Consider the following 19,709-nt stretch of genomic DNA (forward strand, 5'->3'; position numbering starts at 1 on the left):
ACATGGTCTTGTTATCATGATCAACAGTTCTTATTAGCAGTTTCATTGTCTAATTGTTGATCTCAGCAGAGTCTCTTCAGCTGTGTCACTTAGCAATTAAAGATTATGGATTATGGAGTCGTAAGGCCTGAATTCAAATATTGGTTTTGCTACTTGTGACATTGGACAAATTTATTTGTAACACTGTGCCTCAAACTTCATGGGCTTATTCCTGATCTAATTTCTTAATAAGCTATGTGACCTTGAGCAAGAGACATCCTCAATATGCCTTGGTTTCCTCATCTATATAAAGAGTATAGTAATATCTCCCTCATAGGATTGTGTGTGTATTAAATGAGTGTATGTGCTGGTAAGTAAAGTTGTTGAGGAAAAAGCCCTGGCTTATAGTAAGTGGGATGTAAGTGTTAGCTACTATTCCACTAGAGTGTGAGCTTCATGAAGGTAAAGGAGGATTCTATCCATATTTGTTCACTGCTGTATCCCCAGTGACTAGAATAGTGCCTGGCATGTGGTAAGCACTCCACAAATATTTATTGAAGGAATATGCATCAATTTTCTTGTCTGTGAAATGAGAATAATGGGATTAACTACCTTATATAGTGTTTATGAAAATTAAATGAGGTAATGCATGTGAAGAACTAAAGTAACCTATTATCATCATCATTATTATAAAGGGCCATAATCAAAATTAGAATCCAGATATTTGTTCTTCCCCTGTATTATCTAGCTATGCTGCTTTTATAACTCATTATTTTGATCTTTAGAGTTTTTTCCCCTTCATTCCTGAGTCAAATCTTACTATTAGTTTTTAGCTTACTCAATAAGTTTATTTTCTTACTTCCATGGATATATTATCATAAATCTTATTGCAGAAATAATGAAAATACTAATCATTTAATCTTTCTTCTCATACTGTAAATATCTTTTTTTGGGTTTTTTTGTTTGTTTGTTTTTGGTTTTTTTTTTTTTTTTGAGACAGGGTCCTGCTTTGTTACCCAGGCTGGAGTGCAGTGGCATGAACATGGCTCACTGCAGCCTTGACCTCTAGGGCCGAAGTGATCCTCCCGCCTCAGCCCCCCAAGTAGCTGGGACTACAGGCACGCACCACCACACCTGGCTAATTTTTGTATTTTTTGTAGAGATAGGGTTTCACCATGTTGCCCAGGCTGGTCTTGAGCTCCTGAGCTCAGGCAATCCACCCACCTCAGCCTCCCAAAATGCTGGGACTACAGGCCTGAGCTGACGTGTCCAGCTTGCAAATGCTTTTTGACCTCATCAATTTTTATGAAAGTTTCGGGTTGACCAGCTGCTGAAGTATTATATCTGCTCTTCACTCTTGAAAACTGCTGAGTAAAAACCAAAAATACTTTTGAAAACTGAAATCACAAAAGCTTAAAATTTATTTGTACTATATTGACATAAAACTGGGAATGGAAGAAAAGATTCTATATTTTGGATTTCATATTCACATCAAGGGTAATTTCTTAAGACTATTAAATACCTTTAGCAATTTGAAGTCAGTTTAAAAATATCAACTTCAGGGATTTATCTCTCGTGACTTAAATGCAAGGATATTATATTACAGCAAAAAATAAAAATAAAATAAAATAATTTAGGATCCTGAGAGTTGGTTTTTAATAAACCAAACCAAAATATATCCACAAATATTCCTATTTAGCATAAAGACACTTGTATGTAAGGAATTAAGTCACAGTCACAGGTAATTGATAGCAGTTGTGAAAACTAATATCGTATTAATCTTCACAACTGATGAATCCTCCTATTACCAAGAACAAGTGTATATCAAGAGGAAAGAGGTTAGTTCAGTCTGCAGCATGATTTATAACTTTTCCTGAGAAATTCCCGTCTCTCTCAGCAACTAGCCTTTTCTGAGTTGACTGGAAAACACTTAAATAGTGATGGAAGTAGCCATTTGTTTTTCTACTTCTTTTTAGCATAGCCACTTCTGAGCCTTACTGCTTTTTTTTTCCCATTACTTCCCAGAGGGACTTTCTTTCTCTTCCCTTCCCTTGGTATTAGCCAGCAGTTTGCATTCTCCTCATCATCAACTGCATTAGTGGTCCCCAACATTTTTGGCAACAGGAAACAGTTTTGTGGAAGACAATTTTTCCACAGACCAGGAGCAAGGGATGGTTTCAGGATGATTCAAGGGCATTACATTTATTGTGCACTTTATTTCTATTATTATTACATTGTTGTATATAATGAAATAATTATACAACTCACCATAATATAGAATCAGTGGGAGCCCTGAGCTTGTTTTCCTGTAACTAGACAGTCCTATCTGGGGGTGATGGGAGACAGTGACAGATCATCAAGCATTAGATTCTATAAGGAGTGCACAATCTAGATCCCTCACGTGAGCATTTAAAATAAGGTTCACACTCCTGTGAGGCAGAGCTCAGGTGGTAATGCAAGCAATGGGGAGCAGCTGTAAATACAGAACAGATGAAGCTTTGCTCACTCACATGCCACTGCTCACCTCCTACTGTGTGGCTCGGGGTAGGTTGGGGACCCCTGGCTTACATCATTTGTAGCATAGAAAAGGGGCAGGCTGCCACAGGTGTAACCATGTTCCTGATGGAACTAATCCATGGTCTAGACATGATAGAGCTACTTCACGTAACAACCTTTCTGAGTATTTACTTAAGTGATCAAACCTCTATTTCAGGAATAAACTAATTTCACGTAATTTAAAACTCTGGTGATTTTTTAAAAACTATTACAAAAAGTGATACATAAATGACATGTAACTTTCTAGCCCTGTTAGAATTGATGGGACTTAAATACATATATGGCTATTTAATATTAATGTTTTTATTTTTAAAAAGATTATGGATTTAACATTGGTATATAGTTTGAGTAATCACTATGGTTTTACCGATGTATTGTCCATATTTATTTTGGACAAAGTAACTTACTGCACAGTTAAAATCATATTTATAATCTATGATTTATGAAAGTATATGTGGTATAAGATATCTGTAATATGATGTACAGGACACTGAACCTGAAATCAGGAACCCTGAGTTTGAGTCTTGCTCTGCCACTTTCTAGTTAAGCAAGTCATTTAATGTTGACTTATTGTCTTATCTATAAAGAGATAATAATGATGACATTCTGTCAGGATTGATGTAAGAATTAAGCGGCGTAATTACTATGTTTTATTAACTCTAAAGTACAACATATCTATAAAAATGTGAGTACACACTTGTCAAATAGGATACTATGATAGTTTATCCAAGTTATATCTGTTTATCTTTTCTTCAAAAAGGTGATTTTTATGTTTAATAGTGCAGTCTTTTTTCAAGGGCATGTTTTGCTTTTAGATGACTATTTATTGTGTATATTTGTGACTCACTTTTTCTCTATAGATTAATGATAAAGTTATAAATAATTTGAAATACTGGATGATAATGATTCTGGAATTACACTTAGTTTTATGTAATAAAACTATATAGTGGCCCATTACTTGAGAACTACATCCAAAACTACATATACTACTTGTATATTCTGATGTGAAGGAAGGACATTTTCAATCTTTTATCAGTAGTTTATTTTTATGTAAATTTTTAAATTCCTTAGGAGGTGACAGTACTTAGAATGGAATTAAGGAATAATAAATCAACCTATTAAAAATATATAAACCAGAAATATTATTTAGATAATGTTATACATAGGAAAACAATTGAACATAAAATTTTTTTTTAAAGTAGAATTCTACATTGTCTCAATAATTTCAGTATATTCCACAAGTTGTCATTCAAGACTAGAAGTCTCTGGCCATTATTGAAAGTCTGTGTCTCTGGTACCTCGGTGCCAACACTCTTTCCTTAAAGCTTTCTTCCCCTAAATAAGATTATTTTCTTCCTTCTCTTTCATTCTTTCTACTCTACCTTGTGCCATTCTTCTGTCACTCATCTATATCTGTAAGATCCTAGGAAAAAATATTAAAAAGCTTCCCAGGACAACCTTGTTCTGAAACTGCAAGAGGGAAGTGGTGGTCATGTAGTAGACACATCTAGACTATTCCAGACTAACTTTTTCTTGGTTCATGAAACCAGGTTATTAACACAGACAAGGCAGGGCCCAGGCAACTCAGGCATAACCACTGATTCCATTCTCAGACTCCCCATCCCCAGGCAGTCACTAGCAGAAACCCAAGAAATCTTTTTCCAAAATGACTTTCATCCAGCATTGTGATGTCCCTGAGTGCCAAAATAAAAGTTTTCCATGCATCCCCAGCCAACTTATTTTATTTTATTTTATTTTTGAGACACAATCCCACTCTGTCACCCAGGCTGGAGTGCAGTGAGACCATCACTGCTCACTACAGCCTCAACCTTGCAGGCTTAATTAAGCCTTTGTCCTACCTTAGCCTCCTGAGTAGCTGAGACTACAGGCGTGACCACCACACCTGGCTAAATTTTTACGTTTAATTTTTTCTTTTTTTTTTTTATTCTTATTTGCTTTATTTTGCTTCTCCTCCTCCTCTTCTTCCTTATTTTGTTTTTTGTTTTTTTTCTTTTTTTCTCTTTTTTTAAATTATACTTTAAGTTTTAGGGTACATGTGCACAATGTGCAGGTTAGTTACATATGTATACATGTGCCATGCTGGTGTGCTGCACCCATTAACTCATCATTTAGCATTAGGTATATCTCCTAATGCTATCCCTCCCCCGTCCTCCCACCCCACAACAGTCCCAAGAGTGTGATGTTCCCCTTCCTGTGTCCATGTGTTCTCATTGTTCAATTCCCACCTATGAGTGAGAACATGCGGTGTTTGGTTTTTTGTCCTTGCGATAGTTTACTGAGAATGATGATTTCCAATTTCATCCATGTCCCTACAAAGGACATGAACTCATCATTTTTTATGGCTGCATAGTATTCCATGGTGTATATGTGCCACATTTTCTTAATCCAGTCTATCATTGTTGGACATTTGAGTTGGTTCCAAGTTTTTGCTATTGTGAATAGTGCCGCAATAAACATACGTGTGAATGAGGTTTCACTGTGTTGCCCAGGCTGGTCTCAAACTTCTGAGCTCAAGTGATCCTCCCACCTCAGCCTCCCAAAGTGCTGGGATTGCAGGCATGAGCCACCTGAGCTCAGCTTGCCAATTTATTTCTTTAAGATTCTCTGCTCAATCTCTCTTCCTTGATACCTTCCCCCAATCTAAAGTTAAGGATGTCCAGTCAAAAGTACTCAAATTTTTCTAACCAAGTAACTTAATCTTTAGGAGAGTCTGACTGGTTGGTAAACTTCCCCATTTCTCCGAACATAATTAGATTTGTATGGTAACAGCTGTTTCCTCTTAAATATAAATATATTTTCTATATTTGTTTTACCCTTTAATCTTAATTTTCTCTTATATATTTTATTACATTAGATTCATGTTTTTAAACTTTTTCAAAAGTGAGAAACACATTTTACATCACAGCTCAATACATACGTGCACACACACATAAACATACATATTCATAAAACAATAGTGCAATTGATGCACTAACCATGTGGGCTGAACTCTGATACTGTATTTTATTTTTTTAGTTCTAATCAAAACTTAATAAGTTATTTTCATGACTCACTTGTGACCCACAGTTTAAAAAAAATTAGGTGACTTTTAATAAAGTCCTTGCAGTTTCTAAAATTCTATGATTCTTATAATGAAAATCTCATTTAATAAAATTTTCTGGTCTCTGAATAAAAGTGATATGGTTTGAAAAAGTATTCATAGAGTTCTCTGGTTTTATCAATGTTGTTTTGAAATGCTGATATTTGAGGAAGATAAATAATGAAAAGAAAATTGGACTAACAGAGTTGTAGGAACATTAATGAGAAAGGACAAGTCTATCAGGAAAACAAAAGCAATAAATCTGGATGAGCCTAAGTCTAAACAGCTAAAGTTGTTACTTTTTCTTAACATGGAACTCTTATTTATACTGAAAGTTTCCTAATTTTAAGTGTATTTAAAAGGATTATTACTTGTATGCATTTTTCATACCTTCTAAATTGTGATGTGCAATGGACAAAGTCCTTATCATACCTAGAAGGCTCTGCGTGACCTGTGTCTTTCTCTGACTCTTGTCTCTCTGTCGTTCATTCCTTCCCACTCACTCCAACTGCCCTGGCCTGTCTGCTGTTCTGTAGTCACATCAGGACATCACACCTCAGGGCCTTTGCACTAGAGGTTCTCTCTGCCTCAAACTTACTCTCTTCCTGGAATATCTGACTAGCCACTTCCTCAAGTTCTTCATACCTCTGTTCAAATGTCGTACTGTCAGTGAGAACCCACCCTGACAACTCTTTTTGAATTGCAGTGTCCCATACCCCTTAACTTAATTTTTTATTTGCATTCATCTCCTTTTTAGCACTATATAATTTACTGATTTGTTCTGTCTCTCCCCTGCAACTAAAATGTAAGCTTCATGAGAGCAGGGATTTTTTAGCTGCTTTGATCACTGTTGCATCATATAAACATCTACCATAGTACCTGGCATATACTAGGAGCTCAATTAATATTAATTGAATGAGTATTTGAATCTTTCAGCATATCAAGCAAGTAACTTGTACATATATACTATCTAGGAACTATTTATTGAATAAATGAACCATTTTAGATTGTATAATTTACATTTTACGTTGAAATCCCCTATTACACACGCCCAGTGATCATGTTTGACAGGGTCAGGACTGAATAGTACCCTACCTTCCCACCTCCCTAGATTGGGAAGCAGAGGTGGGATGACTTGTCTCAGGTTACAAGAAGTAAGGCAGTCATCTGACTCCTGGGAAAATGGAATTAAAGTTGCTTTAGGTTCCGGGATAGAGATGTGCAGTTTGCAGAATGCATCACGTAATGTTGCTTATAAACTACTTTGCTCTAGTATGTTTGTGTTGTTTCCAAATTTATGTTAACAGGATGTTATACCTTTTGCTTAGATGTTAAGCCGTACAATGTTGTCATTCTTAGCCATACTGGGTAGATAATTTAATTTAGAGAAAGAAGGCAATAAAAATTCCTAAAGTTGATAGACATCATTGTGCTTTTCGGTGCTGGTGTTTATCGGTTCTTGATTTCTTTAGTTCACTTTTTATCATTTTTATCATTTTAACAAAGAGAGTAAAAGAGAAAGCTTTAATTGTAGGTTTTCGATGAACTTGGTAAAAATTGAGGAGCCTTTGTGTCATGACTTGAAGAAAATTTCAATATTTTTTGCCTGTGTTGGGAAAGTGACTACCAGAAATTTACCTGTTTACTCCTCTGAGATGCCTAACTCACTGCATCTAATTAGTCACCACTCCCTGGCCTTAACCTCGCGGAGGGAAGAGGAAACAGCGAGAGCTACTTGGAGCAGCTTCCTGGGACCTGAGGCGCGCGCCCTGTAGCCACCAGCCCGCCGAGGTGCAGCCGCGCCGCCACCTCCCCCTCCGGCCGCTGATTGGCGGGGACCGCAGCATCAGCGGCATCTCCCTGCGCGGGGAGGGCAGCGAGACTCCAGCAGCTCCAGCCTCCAGGATTCTCAGATAACTCCCGGGCAAGACCTCGGACGTTCACTGAGAGCAGCTGCTCCGCCCGCCACCGCCTCCATCTCCTCCTCTGGACCCCTCTCCAATAAAGTGGAGGTCCCGGCGGCCAGGAAAGCCACGTCTCCTCCGGGCTGGGTCAGGGAGGCAGGGGCCAGAGCCTCAGGGTCCGGTGGCACCAACCTGGCTTCTGGCCCACTGGTCCCGGAACCGCTGCGGACGCCGCGCCCCAGCCGCCAAGACGCCGCGTATTTTGTACCGCGGGAAAAGCGGGTCCTCGTCCAAGATGGGCCGGCAGGGCTTGGGGGGTGCCAGCGCTGCAGGGCGCTCCATGCAGCGCTCCCAGAGCCGGAGCAGCCTGTCTGCCTCCTTCGAGGCACTGGCCGGCTACTTTCCCTGCATGAACTCCCTGGAGGAGGAAGAAGGAGGTGAGACACCCCTTTCCCCATAGTTGGTGTCTCTATCTGTTTAGAAAGTCGGTGGCTGGAGGGTTGGCCGGGGCAGAGAGAACTCCACGTAGCAGTGTCCCAGCCCCTCTGCTCTCCGGGACTGTGCCGGGGGCGAGAGCCCTAGAGCACGTCAGCTGAGCAGAGAAGTTGTTTCTTGGTTATTTGGAGAGCTCCACAGGCGCCGACTTGGGAAAAGGCTCTCCTAGTGGAGTTGTATTACAAGTGCTTGGAAGTTGAAAGAGAATGTAAACTGGTGGGAGGCAAGGCGGCGCCTCTTGGGTGCACCCCACTCTGTTTTGGTTTACTCTTCGCAGTCCGGGTATTAGCATTTGGCCTGGAGAACAGAAATACTTGAAAACTAAAGGGAAATGCAGCAGCAAAACTTTGAAACAGGAATCTCAGCCTATGAAAACCCAAGATCGGATGAGGGGAAGGGGTTACACAGTGGACAAACAGGTAGAGGGTTGCTAGTACCGAAGGTGAGTTTGTGCTCAAGGCACAGTCTCTGGTGTTTCAGCAATGCCATTGTAATTAAGCTAATGAAAAACACGAGGAGGAGGACTCGCTGTTTTAAACTTTTCACCAGTTGGTTTGGAGTCCGTAAAGTTTTGAATAACATAACATGTATTTTCTTCATGAACTTTCATGTAAGATTTAACAACTAACACTGAAAATACAATTTGTAAATCAAAATGATAACTGACTGGTAAATAGTAAGTAGTGTCCCAACATTTGATATATTTATTAATTTACTGATACACTAGTTGCAAACTGTGTTCATTTTTAGATGTATATCCGGAGTAGGTTAGTTATCATGATGTTAACTCTATTTTTGTAAATAACAAGGTTGGTTTTGCTTTTATCCCGAAACAATCAATGACCTCTTATTAGGACGTCTGTAGTGAGCCCTGATTTAAAAGAGATTGCCTGTTCTAAAAACAGATTGAAATAATTTTTTAATGCTATTTTTCCTGATAGGGGAGGGGGAAAAGTAGAAGATGGAGGATTGGTAATATGTCTGGAAAGTTGTCTTCAAACTAATTTATTAGCTAGAGCTATCCAAGTTTCTTCTAGGTTATTGTTGCAATATCAGTTGGATATAAATCAATATAGATTTAACAGCAGGGGACTTCCCTATATAAACATGATTTAATTTCCATACTAGTCCTTTTCTGTTTTTGTTTGTACGTTTATATTTCAGTTGCTTCCTATAATTAAATATTTAAAATTCTAGGAAATGTAAACAAGTCAAGAAGTAAATTAAACTGAGTAAATGAATGATCATAATTGTAGCTAAAACTTTTAGTACTTATTATTAGTCCGGCACTGTTCTACACTTGACGCGTATTCTTTTAGGCCCACAACAACCTTATGAAGCAGTACTTTTGTTATCCTCATTTCACAAATGAGAAGACTGAGGCAGGGAGAGAGTTCCGAAATTTGCCCAGGGTCACCAAGATGGTAGGTAATAGAGCCAGCGTTTGAACCCAGGCATTCAGCAACACAACCTATTCATTCAGCTCCCAAGCTATACTAGATTATTATTTTCTTATATTTGACCACATTCACATACCTAGTAAGTGATGAGGCTAGAATTTAACCACTTGTGCCTGAAAATACATATTTAAATAAAACATAGGTTATTATGGACTCATTTCCCAAATTTTTATTTTTACACCAAGTCTTCAGTCTTGAGTTTGCTTCAGATAAGGTATCATCGTTTTTCTTTAAATTATGATTAGGATTGTTGAGTTTACAAAATATCATTCCAAAAACCTTTTTGAGACAAGAAAAATGTATATAAATATGAAATTATTTCAATATTTGAAGTACGGTTGCTTAACTATGGCTCACACAGACTAATCCCAAAGGAAATTCCTACATCTACACATGGAAATTGGAACAGATTTCTGTCCCATAATATGGCTTCTTAAGTTGCCAAGACAAAATGTTTTATATGGGAAACAGCGTTTTTAAAGTTAACCATACAGTTCTCTACTACTAACTAGAGAGGAGACACTCTCCATAAATTAGAGGTTTTTCCATTGGCTTACAGTCATTTTTACAGCCACGAGTAGAAAACTTTTTTCTTTGATTTTGTGATTCTCTTAACACCTTTGAAAGTCCTGGGATTTTTAAAGATATTTCAACATACTCTGCAGGATTGTAAAAGTTAGAAATCATTGGCCTAAAGCAGTGCTTCTCTACTTCCTTTTTTTTCTTTTGAGACACCCACACAGGATACGTGAAGGTCATGTGGTTAACATATTCAGGATTATGTTACTATTGTCATAACTGTGAGACTCATTCTTTTATATATTATATATTCATTTATAAAGAAAGTAAATCCATCCCACCGTATGATTTTCACACTGGTTAATAGCAACTTGTCTAAAGAGCATGGATCTACTAACCAGTGTGATTTAACCAGTGTGATTTGACTAAAGTAACCAATCAGTTCAGTAAGCCAGTCTGATTTTAAAGCTAGTCTTTTTTTTATTCTTTTCAGAAAGAGTGCAATAGCTAAATAATTTCAAGTATACCCTGTCTTCCAGTTCCATATTCACATTTTCTTCTTGTACAGCGTGTCGAGTTTCCATTCTACACAAAAAGTGCCAAGAAGTCTACAGAGAGATCATATTCTTTTCGTTCATCCACTCATTCATTCATTCAAAAATATTTATTGAGGGTATTTGATGTGTTAGAAGCAATGAGTCTCTAATGAATTAGGTAGATATGCTCCTTTCCCTCTTAGAGCTTACAGCCTAACGGAGATAAGTAGACATTAATAGAAATAACTACATAATTATAACTGTGACAGGTGTTAGGAAGGTAAAAGGCAGAGTGCAACAAGAAATTATAAGAAAGCATAATTTAGGAGTTAGAGAAGGGTGCCCTGAGAAAGTGAGGATTAAACATTGATTCAGGTGTCAATGATAACTCTGTTTCTCATGAACCAAGCCAGTATCAGCAGCCTCCCACACACCTTTGAAAAGAATTTTCCTGGAGCCCACAATTAATAAGTGGTGGAGTTAAGATATAAACCCAAAATCTGTCTTTGAAATTTATAATCTAATTACTCTATATGTTGCTTCTTCATTATTATATGACATTTCCTTTTAATATGCTATGGTCTTGAAAACCAAGTACAATAATAAAAGTTTCCATTCATTGTGCACTTTCTATGTGCCACATTCCTTTAATTTCATGATAATTTTTCAAGGATGTTACTATTTTCCTCATTTTACACATTTGAAAACCAAAACTCAGAGAAGCTAAACAACTTGCCCCCAGATCATAAATCTCAATGAAGCTTACTTCAGTGAGGATGAAAGGGACATTCCCATAAACAAAATAAATTAAGATTGTTGATGGTCTTTGTGGAATCGTTTTTGTATACTTGGAGCTCTTTTTTTTTTTTTTGCATCCTTTTCCCTGGTGTATTCCAGGTAGATGCTCTCCAAATCTCTGAGGTTTTTTTTTTTTTTAAGTGAAAGTAGTAATAGTACCTTACATGTTATTTTAACAGTTTATAAATTATGTTTACTTATTTTATCACTGAACCCTTTGAGATAAGAATTATTTTCACTATATAAACTACTTGGCCTCGACACTGAGTCCACCTCCCTAATGTAGGATATTACTATGTGTAGAGTTTTCAAACATTAGAGGCAATTATAAGAAAGAAGGAACTATTTCAAGGAAATGTTACCATTCCTAATAAGAGAAACAGCCCCACAACTTCTCACCCATAGATCCGAGGGCAAATGATTATGGCCCTATAATGTAGGAAAATGGCACATTTTCTAATACTTGGGGAATCTGGTTTCTCAGAAGCTATTTTAATGTTACATGTGGCCCTGGGTTAGTGATTCTTGTTTAATTATGTCCATATGTGATGAATTTGGCCTGCCTGATTTTATGATCTGCCACCTTTGTTTCAAATATAGTTTGGCAATCATACAGAAGAGATCCTATCAGCTTAATACTATAAAACTGAATAAATTAACTCATCTGACTTCTTTTACATCCCACTAGCTTAAAAATAAATTATAGGAAAACCATCTAAGAAATAAGAATAGCTTTAAAATCACCAGAAAACTAAGGAAAGAGTCTTTGCATGTGATAGTGAAGCTTGAGGAATTAAAATAAAATTGACTAAATAAACTGGAATAAAAAGACCTATTTAACTCAGCCTCACTCTTTGTGTTTTTTTGTCTGTTTGTTTGTTGTTGTTTTTTTTGAGACAGAGTCTTGCTCTGTCGCCCAGGCTGGAGTGCAGTGGTGCGATCTCGGCTCACCGCAAGCTCCGCCTCGCAGGTTCACGCCATTCTCCTGCCTCAGCCTCCAAAGTAGCTGGGACTACAGGCATGTGCCACCACGCCTGGCTAATTTTTTGTGTATTTAGTAGAGACGAGGTTTCACCGTGTTAGCCAGGGTGGTCTCAATCTCCTGACCTCATGATCCGCCCATCTCGACCTCCCAAAGTGCTGAGATTACAGGCGTGAGCCACCATGCCCGGCCTAGCCTCACTCTTTAAGAGGTTTATTCACCCAGCAAAAAGAGTGTAAAGAGACATATCTTATTCTAGTCTTTGTGTATAGTAAATAATATACTTAATTCTTAATAATCAGTCCCATTTGATTAAAATAGTTTAGAAATTTGCCCTTACTCCATTGAAATAAGAAAAATTCTTCATACATTTAAATGTAATCCTCTTAAAGTGCAAACATCATACCTAGCACAGTGATATTCAGTGTCTATTAATAATTAACAGTATATAGTTCCACCATTCTTTTCATGCTGAATATCAGTATAACTGACTGCCATCCTTCCATTATATTTATACTGTTTAAAAATGTAACATGTGATAGAGACTTTTTTAAATGCAGTGGTCATAGTTTTTACACATCTTCATGAAGCCAACTTTGGAGGCAGAACATGGATAGACAGTTATAGGCTACTATGGATCTTCTTATAGGGGATATTATTTTTTCTAGATTATGTGTAATAAATCATTCCATAAATGAGTTTATACCATATTCAAAAATAGCACAATATTTTTATGTTAGATTTACATTATAACAGACAAAGTGAAGCAAAAGATTTTGGAATTAATAAAAGTAAATTGAGTAACAGTTCCACTCAATGCCTATCAAATATTACCTTTTTCATATAAGATTCAGAATCTTTCACCACCATGTGTCCAAATAGTATCTTTAATTTAAAACTTTAATAGACTGAGTTCTACGAAGGAAAAAACCCTTTAATATGAAAGTAAAATTAAACCTCAATTTGCTTTCATCCTTTAACAGGTTCGCTACAAGTAACAGGAATGAGTTTCCCTGTAGAAACATGTTATATATAATGACTTATGAAGGAAACCCACTAGAAAGTCGTAATAACAGCATCCCATTTCTTCCAAGGACTGTGTTTTAATGTAAATGTTCTCTGCTGTTATTACATAGGCCCCTATTTATGGATCAGACAAGATCATTCTGTATATTTGTTCTCTTTCATATTGAAATGTTTTTGATTGGGGAGGAGGGAGATTTACCTAATGCTGTGTATATATAATATTATTTGAACAAGTAGAAAACAAACACAAAAATGATAGTATCATTCTAGTTTGGAAGTATCACTCTTTAAATGAAAACAGGGTATTTATTGTAATGTAAATCATGCTTTATGCAAAGATAATTTACCAAACCCATGAGCAGAAATCCCACCAGGCCTCACGTGGACCTAAACTGGGAGCCAGAAGGCTGTTGGGAACCCATGAGCATTCTTTTCCAATTTCTTGCCGTTGATTCCGTCTTTGCATGGCTGCTTTTTTCTTTCTTAGCAGCTAGCTCTCTCCCTTGCTGTGTTACCCAGACCATGTGGCCTATGGAAAATGGCAGCCTATGGCATCCAAGTTCACCTGTCACAGTTCCGCCCACACTGCATATTTCTGTCGTTCTCAGTCCCATTTCCAAATTCCCAAAGAAGAAATTTCACTTACCCAGTTTGGTCCATCCCAATACAGCCAGAAGGCAAGGCCATGTATGTATAAATTTAGTCACCAAAAATGCATTTCTGTGGGCAACTAAGAAGGGAAGTGGTTATTGTGAGCTTCGTAGACATCACCAAAGGTGTCTGCTTTTGTCTGGATCATCAAGAACAAAGGATTTGAAGTACCATTTTTTAAAATTTAGATTTTGTGCCAGCATGCTGGCTCACACCTGTAATCCCAGCACTTTGGGAGGCTGAGATGGGCAGATCACCTGAGGTCGGGAGTTCGAGACCAGCCTGACCAACATGGAGAAACCCCATCTCTACTAAAAATACAAAATCAGCCAGGCTTGGTGGCGCATGCCTGTAATCCCAAGTACTCAGGAGGCTGAGGCAGGAGAATCTCTTGAACCCAGGAGGTGGAGGTTGGGGTGGGCTGAGATCGCTCCATTGCACTCCAGCCTGGGCAACGAGAGCAAAACTCCATCCCCAAAAAAAAAAAAAAAAAAAAATACGTTTTGTTTAAATGAGACTAAAAGGAAAGGAAATTTTATTTTAGCCACTTAAAAATAAAATTATCAGCTGGGCGCGGTGGCTCACGCTTGTGATCTCAGCACTTTGGGAGGCCGAGCCAGGTGGATCGCCTGAGGTTAGGAATTCACAACCAGCATGGGCAACATGGTGAAATCCTGTCTCTACTAAAAACACAAAAATTAGTCGGGCATGTTGGCAGGCTTCTGTAATCCCAGCTACTCAGGAGGCTGAGGCATGAGAATCGCTTGAACCCTGGAGGCGGAAGTTGCAGTGAGCCAAGATGGAGCCACTGCACTCCAGCCTGGGCGACAAAGTGAGACTCTGTCTCAAAAAAATAAAAATGAAATAAAATAAAATAAAATTATCTGTTGTTCCCTTATTATTCCTGTAAATCACAGGCCAGGAAAGAAACATGCATCAGTGAAGTAGAACGGAAATAAAACGAAAGGGAAAAGACAAGGACTCAAAGAGCTGGAGAAAGCTTACCTATCTATAAAAGAAGGATTAATAGTCAGTTCTAGCTAATTAATGCCAGACTGAATGTCAGCCCAAGGTTGGAAAATTTACTCTTTTTTTTTTTCCTGAAGGAAAGCTATAAATCTGGTTGTTTACTTAAAATTTTATATTTTAAAATGTTGGCACATGAATAAAAACTTTCAAACATTATTTGGGCCAAACAAAACACACTTATTGACCACATGTGGCCTGACATTTAAGACCAACGTTTTGCAACTTCTGCCAAGGAAATGCTTCATTCCCAACTTTTCTCATTTCTCTTTTTTCTTTCCCATTCTCGTTGTCACCTTGGTAGTTTGAGACACGTGAGCTTACCTTTGAAGTGATCTGATAACCCCCCAACCTCCTCTCTCTCTCTCCCTTCTGGACCAATCCAACATCACTGCTCCTGTATCAGTTCTCTTAAACCCCATCTTCATCTTAACACTACCCTTCCTTCAAAAACTTCAGTAGATTTACATCTCCTACTAAATAAAGCCTTTAGCCTGACATTCAAATTCTTTAACAATATGAGATTTTTTTTTTTTAATGGTTTAGCATCCCCACTTCCCAAGGCTAGTAATTCTATAAAACTAAGTCTTCTTGCTCTTTGTCTCCAAAGTTTTGTTCATGCCTTTCTTTCTATTCTTCCTTTACCACTGTATATATATCTTAATTGTCCTTCAAACCTGGGCTCATATTCCGTCTACATTATGAAGTATTCAGAAGCTGTAAGAGCTTCTGTAGACAGAGGAAAAACTGTGTGGCTGAATTGGAAATACTGGCTCCACCTCTTCCTAGTTGTATGGACTATGAAGACAATTTCTTTCAGCTTTAGTTTCCTCATTTGTATGTAAAGTGTACATAACAATACCTATCTTGATGAATATCATAAACTAGTATTATGCTTACTATTCCCTTATACTCCCATTTCAAAATATTTTTGCCTTTTGCTGAACCTCTAAATATGTGCTATCTACTACATGAGGTATTAGCCACATGTGACTGTTTAAATTTAAATAAACTTTTAAAAATCTAAAATTTTATCCCTCAGTCCCACTAGCCACCTTTCAAGTGTTCAGTAGCTACGTATGACTAGTGATTACCTTATCAGGCAGTGCAGAATTATAGAACATTTCTCTCGTTCACAGAATGTTCTACTGGACAATGCAGCTCTAGGAACTTAATATCACTCATAAAGCACTTAGTGCATATTGCCTTGCATTATCATTATTTGTGTACTATCTTACCTACTAAATTTAAAAATCATATAGTTGGGAATTATGTGATCATGTATTACATATTTGTTATCTCCCACAGTACCTTACATCCAGGAAGTACTTAACAAACATGTAGTGAACGAATAAATGAACAAGTACCTGGTTGGTTTCTATGTTGTTATTGTGGAATGAAAAGAAGCTATTAGATCTGAAAGGGACCATACTGATTAGGTGATTGTTTCCATTCTTGCAGGTACAACAGTACTTGAATATTATGCATTCTTTGTGCTACACATAGAAGTTGTGTATACTTAGCTTAATATAAACTAGCAACATATTTTTCTATCATACATTACAAAGAAATATGCATATGCAACGTTTCCTTTCAGGTGCCCAGTTACAATCAACAGAAATCAATTCTGGCAATTTAGGCAGAAAAGAAAGGTATTTGCTAAGGGATCCTGGATAGGTCATAGAATCTCTAGGAAGGCTGGAGATTCTGGGCTGTAGGTTAGGAGTGATGCCCAAAACCATACTGCAGGTTAATCCTGCTAAACTATCACTGCTACTTGGCACAGACATCACAGCTTGCACCATTGTCAGGACTCATGGCGAATCACTACATGCTGCTACAGGATCACTTCGGGATAATATATTCTGGCCACTACCCTCATTGGAATGAAAGCCTATGGTGTCTCTGCTTCTTTGCTTTATCAGCTTCAGATTCAAAGTTTGGAAAAGTGGTGCGTCAACCATGTGCTTATACCCTAATTGCAAAGCAGACTGGAAAAGTAGCACCTTCCTATTTTAACTTCTATAATTGAAGGATGGGATATTTTTCAAATGTAGAAGGAAGATTTAAATGCTGGTAAGCCAAAAACATTAACAAATATCCACTTTGTAATATAAAATAATTACCAGTGGTAAGAAAAAAAAAAACCTAAGCTCAATATGATTAGCTATTTTTTAATTCTTTTAAATAAGAGTTTGTCATATTGTTATTTTCCTCTTTGTTCATTGAGCATAAGCAGACAAGAACGGGGGGAAATCTATAGAAGAAATCTAAGGTAAAGAATATGGCATTCTCAATTTTAACTTTTTCTGCAGATTTGACCACCCAATATCCATGCACTCTCTTGTTTTTTCATATAGAGCATAATAAATTCCCCCTCAGAAGGACAACCTTAAAACCTTAAAATCTTATCCGGCTGGTCGAAATCTAGAATCTTTGAGCAATGTGTAGGGCTCTCATATCTAGATGTGGCTTTTCATGTTATGGTGACCTGCAAGCTGAAAACAAGTTATCTGCCTCCGTTATCTGACTCTGTTAAATCTAATTTAAATGTATGGTAGCCACAGAATAACTGAAAGAAAAATTCCCATTTAGAAAGGAGAGAGTAGGAAACACAAAACAATCAGTCATCTATAGGAGTTATCAATCTCACTTTGTAGGAATTGCAGAGATTGACAGTAGAGTATGTTTCTTAGTTTACTCATCTGGCAACCCTGGTTCTATTTTCAGGAAGGTGTTTCTTTGTTGTTTATTCTCTAAGGCCATGAAGGTTTGTACTGAAGAGGTGGCTTCATTGCTGTCACAGCCTGCTTCTTTCTAGTACAGGTTTGGAAACTCCATTGTTATCTTATGGGTTCAACAGAATTTTGTAAGGTAAGCTAGTATTTTTTTTTTCTATACCGGTAGTGCAGAAATTCAGTAGGCTTACAGTCTGTTTGCTTCAAATCAGTTTCAAGTGTGAGTCTCTTGAGCCAAATCCCTCATTAGACACAGGCTTTCAGCCTAAAGATTCCGGTATTTTAGTTTCTATCCTCTGTGCCCTACTCACTTCCTTTGCTTTCAACTTAATGGCAGCCACCTTGATATCATCTGAAAAAAAGGATTTGGGTGGGAAGGCCACCCCTTAGTTCAATTTGGCCAATAGGCTCTCTCCCCTTCATGGCAAGGCCTGTTTTTTATGCATAGTTTTTTTTTCTGGAGATTTATGATAACTTCATGTGTTATTCAGTTTCCAAAACTGTGCAGATTATAGGATCTGATTCTTTTTCAACACTATTTATTAAACACCACTACGTGTTGTATACTCTATGGCATAGGGTAATTAGGATTCCAAGTTTGCACCAAAGAACTCTGACCTACAGAAAGATAAGTTACCTGCCCAAAATTTGTAAATAGTCAAATAGGAACTTGAACTCATATCATCTGATTCTAAAATGGCATGTTCATCCAACCATAAAATATTGCCTCAAAATATCTAACTTGAGAGTTATGAAGAGGTTGGTGATATTTCACATCCATTCTTGAGACAGAAACAGGCGCAGGTATCAGTGGACTGATGTATGATCAAGTACAGATCTGAAAGTTTAAAAAAAAAAAAGCCAAGGAGTGGAGTAGTGGATATGCAACTCTATCTAAGTAGTTTAACTGTGGATCAGGAATGGATTATTTTCTAATGGGCTTTTACTTGATCCCCCTTAGTGTAGTAATAGCAACATCAGACAAGAAAAACAAGAAAGCACCAAAAAATTACAAATGCCTAAAGAATAACAGTGACAGCTATAATTTCTTATATTTAAATGTGTTAAGAATATCAAAATGATAAGCCTTACTTTTATGGAAAAAAATACAATTATCTTACTGCAGAAGAGTCATAAGCTTTATTTCGTCATAAGGTCTTATTTCTCATTAAAAGTCGGTATTAGCAATTATAGGAACCCATAATGGGAAATGGGTATGCCAGTCCTCTGGCTTGATCCCTCTGTTTTGCAGATGAGGATCAAGACACACAAGAGGTCAAGATCCTTTTCAACTCCACGTGTTGGCAAATCCGCAATTTTTCACGATGTATTCAGTCCTATTGACAGCTATGGTATCGTTTGATGAAATGTCGAATTTTTGGTGTGGGTTGGTCCAAAGTGGCATGCTGAGAGATTGAAATGCATATGTATATTGTAGGGAATAACTGTTTCTAGCACATTTGTTTCCATTTTTATCATAAATACATGTTACCATCATTTTCATGAAGTCAGAATTTAGTGATGAAAGTGACATTTCTCCATTTTTCACGAGAGAACAAAAAACGTGAATGATCTGAGTCTCAACACTACCCATAAAACAATGTATTTTAAGTTTGTTTGGATGTGCAAGGAGAACCTGAGATGAGATTTCAAGTCACTGATTATTCTGGAATTAGAAATTTGTGTCCAAAATACTAAGTGAAGATGGAAGCCCAGCATGCTTTGAGAAGCAAGCATAGGTTTTGACATTGCCAAAATTTGAGTTCAAATCTCATCTATATTATTAGTCAACTGTGTGAATTGGGCACTTTCCTCATATGGAAAATGATAGTAGTCATCACTGCCATACAATCTTCTTACGAAAACTAGAGATAGGTAGATTTTATATCCAAAGCATCTCCACATAGTTGTAAGTCGTGAAACAATAGCTCTTTCCCTC

General features: G+C 37.3%; 1 protein-coding gene across 29 annotated transcripts in view; it reads left to right on the plus strand.

Annotated features, from left to right (window-relative positions):
* RIMS2 (regulating synaptic membrane exocytosis 2) overlaps positions 1 to 19,709 on the plus strand; it is a 775,539-nt gene that overhangs the window by 736,918 nt on the left and 18,912 nt on the right. The window contains exon 1 of one of the 29 annotated variants that reach the window (XM_054499588.2): positions 7,527 to 7,976. The exons of the other annotated variants lie outside the window; for them this stretch is intronic. Within the exon in view, the coding sequence (XP_054355563.1) occupies positions 7,835 to 7,976 (142 nt within the window). The 5' untranslated portion in view covers positions 7,527 to 7,834. Of the gene's footprint in view, positions 1 to 7,526; positions 7,977 to 19,709 lie in introns of those variants that run through there. 29 annotated transcript variants of the gene reach the window in all.

Source organism: Pongo pygmaeus, chromosome 7 (genome assembly GCF_028885625.2).
Source record: "Pongo pygmaeus isolate AG05252 chromosome 7, NHGRI_mPonPyg2-v2.0_pri, whole genome shotgun sequence".
Lineage (NCBI taxonomy): Eukaryota > Metazoa > Chordata > Mammalia > Primates > Hominidae > Pongo > Pongo pygmaeus.